Consider the following 5553-nt stretch of genomic DNA (forward strand, 5'->3'; position numbering starts at 1 on the left):
CGGGGAGTCTAGTTTAGAAAACCGCCTAAAGTCTCATGTTATTTTTAAGAAACGAGGTAGAAAACGAACAACATGTATGTTTGGCGATGGAAGGGTTTGGTTTAGGATCAGGTTTAAATAAAACTAAGAAGAATTTGGAACATAGGAATACCGGTGTAGATAATAGCGGGAACGTGAAGTTTAGGTCTGTGCCAACTGCATCAGGCTTAGCAAATAACACCAGGGAACCGCCAGTGCGTTTTCTGTAACAACAATTCGCATGAAAGCGTCAAATGTTTTCGGGCAAAGAAGTTGTCAGTCGAACAGAAACGCGACAAGTTGGGCGATTCCAGTGCATGCTTTCGGTGTCTCAAAATCGGGCATATTTCACGAAGATGTCGCATGAGAGTAAAATGTGTCACTTGTGGGAAATCACATATGGAAATTATGTGTCCAGAGCTGGCGAAAGGTATACCACAAGTCACAGAACCACCACTTACATCGACCAATGCAGACGCCAGCCAGGTATTAGTAGCCAACCACAGCACGTACACCCAGGTATTTTTGCAAACCCTCCGCGTACAATTATACGGCTCAGGGCGCTCCAAAGTTGTACGGGTTTTAATCGACACTGGTTCCCAGAAGTCGTACATTTTAGGGTCAACGGCCACTTTGTTAGGTTACACCCCCAAACAAAAGATAAATTTACTACATGGATTGTTTGGGGGAAGTCAGATCATGCGGCAACATAACGCTTATGAAATTAATTTACGACATAATACTAATGCTTGCACTTTCGAAGCTCTTGACGTCATTTGCAATGCGGTTTCGCCTATTTTTGATGGAGTTTGGTTAGAAGAAATGAGTCGGCTGGGTATTGTGCTTTCGGATACTTTGACCCTGTCACCTATTGAGGTGTTGATTGGTAACAGATGTGGCGGGGAAGTTGTACACGGGCCGAAGACATATTTTGCCATGTGGTTTGGTGGCAGTAGAAACTCTATTAGGCTGGACTTTGATGGGCAAGATACCTGAAGGACGTAATAGTGTCGAAACTTTGTCGGCTTTAAGTCTTTTCGTCAGTGACACATCGTTGGCCAACTTGTGGAAACTGGAGACGTTAGGCATCGTGGACCCATCGGAGCAAAGGACACGGGAAGAAAGCGCTTTGGCGGCAAAGGATTTATTTTTAAGGACAATTACTGTCAATGGCGAGTCCAGGTACGAAGTCCGCCTATCTTGGTTAGAGGATCGCCCAGAATTGCCGAATAACTACAATCTTGCCAGGAAAAGAGTTGACAACACTGTTAACAAGTTACGCAAGGATGGACTTTTCGAATTATATGACAGGATCTTTGAAGAATGGCTTGCGGAAAACATAATAGAAGTCCCTCAGACGAATACAGGCGAGGCCCATTATCTGCCACACCGGCCAGTTATCAAAGAGTCGAGCACAACGAAAATTCGGCCGGTATTTGATGCATCAGCTAAAGAAAAATATAAACCCTCTTTAAACCAGTGTCTCGAGAAAGGGTTAAACCTTATAGAGGAAATTCTGAATATTTTTCTTAGATTCAGGACCAATAAAATTGGAGTGGTATCGGACATTAGAAAAACCTTTTTTCAGATCAGTGTACACGAGACCGACAGGGACTATCTACGATTTTTATGGGTCAATAAAGACGGTGGTTAAAAAATTTTTCGGCACCGAAGGGTGGTGTTTGGCATTAACAGTAGCCCATTTTTATTAGGGGCCACGATAGAATATAACTTGACCCAGATGCTGCAAAAGGCAAGTACACGTTATTCAGAACGGACAGTGCAACAATTATTAGAGAGCTTTTATGTCCATAATTGCGTGACGAGCGTCGCAAATGAGGAGCTTTTGGTAAAGTTTATTAACGAGGCGTCTTCAATAATGGCTGAAGGAGCATTTGATTTGAGAGGATGGGAGTATACCAACTAAGTGCAACCAAACGAATCCTACTGTGGTACCACGGTACTTGGTATGACATGGGATACCACCAAAGACACCTTAAGCCTTAAGTTGGAGCTAGAAAACTTTGCCGAAATGCTTAGTAGGCCGGTGACAAAAAGATTTATGTTATCATTGGCTCAACGACTATTCGATCCGATAGGGTTCACCTGTCCTGCTACATTGTACCCTAAAATTTTACTGCAACAGACGCAGACGTGGGAGAAATCCATAGGTTGGGACACTCCATGCTAGAGCCAGTATATATTTTTAGAGAACAATTTCTGTTACATTTTTTAGAACAAAGCTAATTTCAGTTTAATATGCACATGTTTTTCTCGATCCTATTCAAAAGTGAAAGTTTATGGATTTACTGTTGGTGACGGTTGATCTTGGGAACTCTTGTCTATTAATTTATGACCGAAGACAAGGGTTCCTTCGAGGACGTAGTTCAAGTGGCTTTTGAAGTAGGTACTGAGTTAAAAACATGTGCCTTATTTTTTAGAAAACTGAATATTTGGGATTTTAGTCTTTAGTATCGCATAGATTTTAAAGGGAAGAAGAAGGCGGAGTCGTACCGGGTTTTGTATAATTTACGCTTTTCCATTCTCTTTTTAATTAATCATTTATTCGTGGATTTTGTTTATTATTAGTTGTAAGTAAGCTCAGTATTTAATAAAGGTTGTATATATGTAAATAAATACGGCTTTTATTTCCAAGGAGACGTGTTGTTAAGACGGGTAGTTTTAGTGACGCGACATTTAGTGGCTTGCTAATTTATAATAATGCTCCATTTTATTGTTAAGATCTCTAACATATTTGGAGATAAGTTTTTCTTGATTATACAGGGTTTCCGGAGGCCTACTAGAAGTGTGTCCAAATAATAATTCGTAGGGTGTAAAACCATGTGTTTTGTTTTGAGTGTTGTAACAAATAACAGCATAGGGGAGAATATTGAAGGGATGTTCATTGGGATTTTCGGCTACGTGGATTCTAATCATTTCCGTTAGTGTGGCGTGGAACCTTTCAAGGGAACCGTTAGACTGGGGATGACTTGCACTAGAAAATGTTAGTTTGATGTCGTAAAGTTCACAAAGATCTCTTAAAAAAATATTATCGAATTCTCGACCTTGATCGCAATGAATCCTCAAGGGGGTACCGTAATGTTGAAATAATATTAGAAGAGTGTTTACTATAGTAGATGCCTTTTTGTCGGATACAAGGTAGGCTTGAGTGAATTTTGTAAGTTCATCTCTTACAGTAAAGTGTTGGAAATTCATATGAATCAATATTGATTCTCTCAAATGGTGTTTTAGGGGTTTCTGTTATAACCAGAGGTGTATTAAGGTTTTTGCGACAAATCTTTGCTTTTTGACAGATTTCGCAACTTCTAATAAATTTTTCTACATCTTTTGTTATTCCTAGTCAATTATATTTTTCTCTGATTCTTTTAAGAGTTGCGTTAATACCACGATGAAGATTATTTTTACCAGTATGATATTGATCTAAAATTATAGGGATCTGATCTTCGTCAGGGGTAGTAACATTTTGACAAATTTTTAATTTTATATCCTTGTCAACAAAAATGTATGAGAAAATTTCTAAAATAGGTAAATTTAAATTATTTTCTATACAATAGGTTTTTTGAATGTCAAATTCGTTTTTGCCATTAAAAAGAATATAAAACAGACGAGGTACTACATTATCAACGTCATATGCTAAAGGAATAATAAAGTACTTGCGTTCTTTTATAGTTTTGCTTGACAAGATATTTATCTGATGAGGTTAAAAATAGATATTTTCTTCAAAGATGTCGTCTATGATTTTATGATGTAGTTGTTCAAGTTTATTTTGCCAGAAAAATGTTACAATATTTTTATGAGATTTATCTAAAAGCTGTGAGTTTGAAATTTCGAATTTAGAATAGTCTCTAATAGATTTAATCTTATATAAATTAACAAAGGTCTTATACTCTTGCGTTACATTATCAGTGTTCAAAATCGTCTTCACTGTCAGAAATTATTCTACTTGTTGAAGGTCGATTGTGAGGATCATCTTTAGTTAAAGAAGAGACATAAATTTTAGATTGAAAATTAGAACAATCTTTAAAATGATTAACCTTTATTCTAGATAGTGCGTCAGCATTTTTGTTAATCTTACCAGGTTTATAATCTATTTTATAATCGTACTCCTCGAGTTTGAGCCGCCAACGTGCTAAACGACTACCAGGGTAATTGATCGAAAAGAGCCAAGTAAGAGGGCGATAGTCTGTGATAAGAGTGAATTTTCGACCATACAGATAGGGCGAAAATGTTTAACTGACCAGACTATAGCAAGAAGTCTAAATCGAAAGAAAAAAGAAGTCGAAACTCTCTCGATGGTTGAGTATTTAAACTCGGCACTACACAAGGTTCTGGAGGCGTATGCTATGGGTAGGTCTTTGCCAATTGGACCTTGAGACAATACAGCACCTATTGCAAAGGCACTTGCATCTGTAGTCAATACAAAGATTTCATCAAAATTAGGGTAGATTAAAATAGGGTCAGAAGTTAGGGCGTTTTTAAGATCATTGAAAGAAGACATACATTCGGAATCAAATTGAAAAGGAATGACTTTTTGTAGTAGACGTGTTAAGGGCTTGGAAATTTTGACAAAATTCGGAATAAATCGTCGATAATAACCAGTTAATCCGAGGAATGATTTTATCTCTTTTTCGTGTGTAGGTACCGGGAAGTTTTGAATACATTGAACTTTAGCAGGGTTAGATCGATCACAACTCTCCATTTTGGTTTGCCAGAGGCATCCAATTTTTTCGGGACGACCCAGACAGGGGAAGACCACGGGGATATTGAAGGTCGAATGATACCTTGATCTAACATGTTGTTAATTTGGGATTTGACTTCCTCTTTATGAATGTGGAGATATCTGTATGATTTGGTAAACACGTAGACTAAGCATCTTTCGTTTTGAATGCCTAAGAGGATGTTGTCCATCACTCATTGAAAGGTGGAAGGGGCGTTTTTAAGACCGAATGGCATACGGACGAACTCATAATGCCCATTATCAACTGAAAATGCAGTTTTTGGGATGTCATTTGGGTTTATCTCTATCTGGTGGAAATCAGAGGCTAAATCCAGTGTCGTAAAATACTGACATTTGCCTAGCTGATCTAGCAAATCCGAAATGTTAGGGAGAGGATATTTATCACCTACACTTAGTTCGTTGAGTTTGCGATAATCGATCACAACTCTCCATTTTGGTTTGCCAGAGGCATCCAATTTTTTCGGGACGACCCAGACAGGGGAAGACCACGGGGATATTGAAGGTCGAATGATACCTTGATCTAACATGTTGTTAATTTGGGATTTGACTTCCTCTTTATGAATGTGGAGATATCTGTATGATTTGGTAAACACGGGTTTGGCATTGTTAGTGTCTATGGAATGTTTAATCTGTTCTAAAGGTTAAAACATCACCTTCAAGATAAAAAATATCAGAAAATTCTAGACATAGATTAGTAATAAGATCATTTTCCTCTTCGTTTAAATGATTTGTTCTTAACTGCTCTTTGATAGTTTTATGTCTATCTCTTTGAATGT

At 37.9% G+C, this 5553-nt stretch overlaps 1 protein-coding gene across 1 annotated transcript; it reads left to right on the top strand.

Moving 5' to 3' along the window:
- The first annotated feature begins 426 nt into the window (after nt 1-426).
- On the top strand, nt 427-1672 carry LOC115875693. The gene is made up of 2 exons (XM_030891218.1): nt 427-853; nt 912-1672. Exons 1-2 carry the CDS (start codon nt 427-429, stop codon nt 1670-1672), a joined length of 1188 nt encoding a protein of 395 aa, XP_030747078.1.
- Nucleotides 1673-5553: the final 3881 nt, after the last annotated feature.

The sequence above is a fragment of the Sitophilus oryzae genome, unplaced genomic scaffold, assembly GCF_002938485.1.
Source record: "Sitophilus oryzae breed Bouriz unplaced genomic scaffold, Soryzae_2.0 scaffold_1058_pilon_pilon, whole genome shotgun sequence".
Taxonomy (NCBI): Eukaryota; Metazoa; Arthropoda; class Insecta; order Coleoptera; family Curculionidae; genus Sitophilus; species Sitophilus oryzae.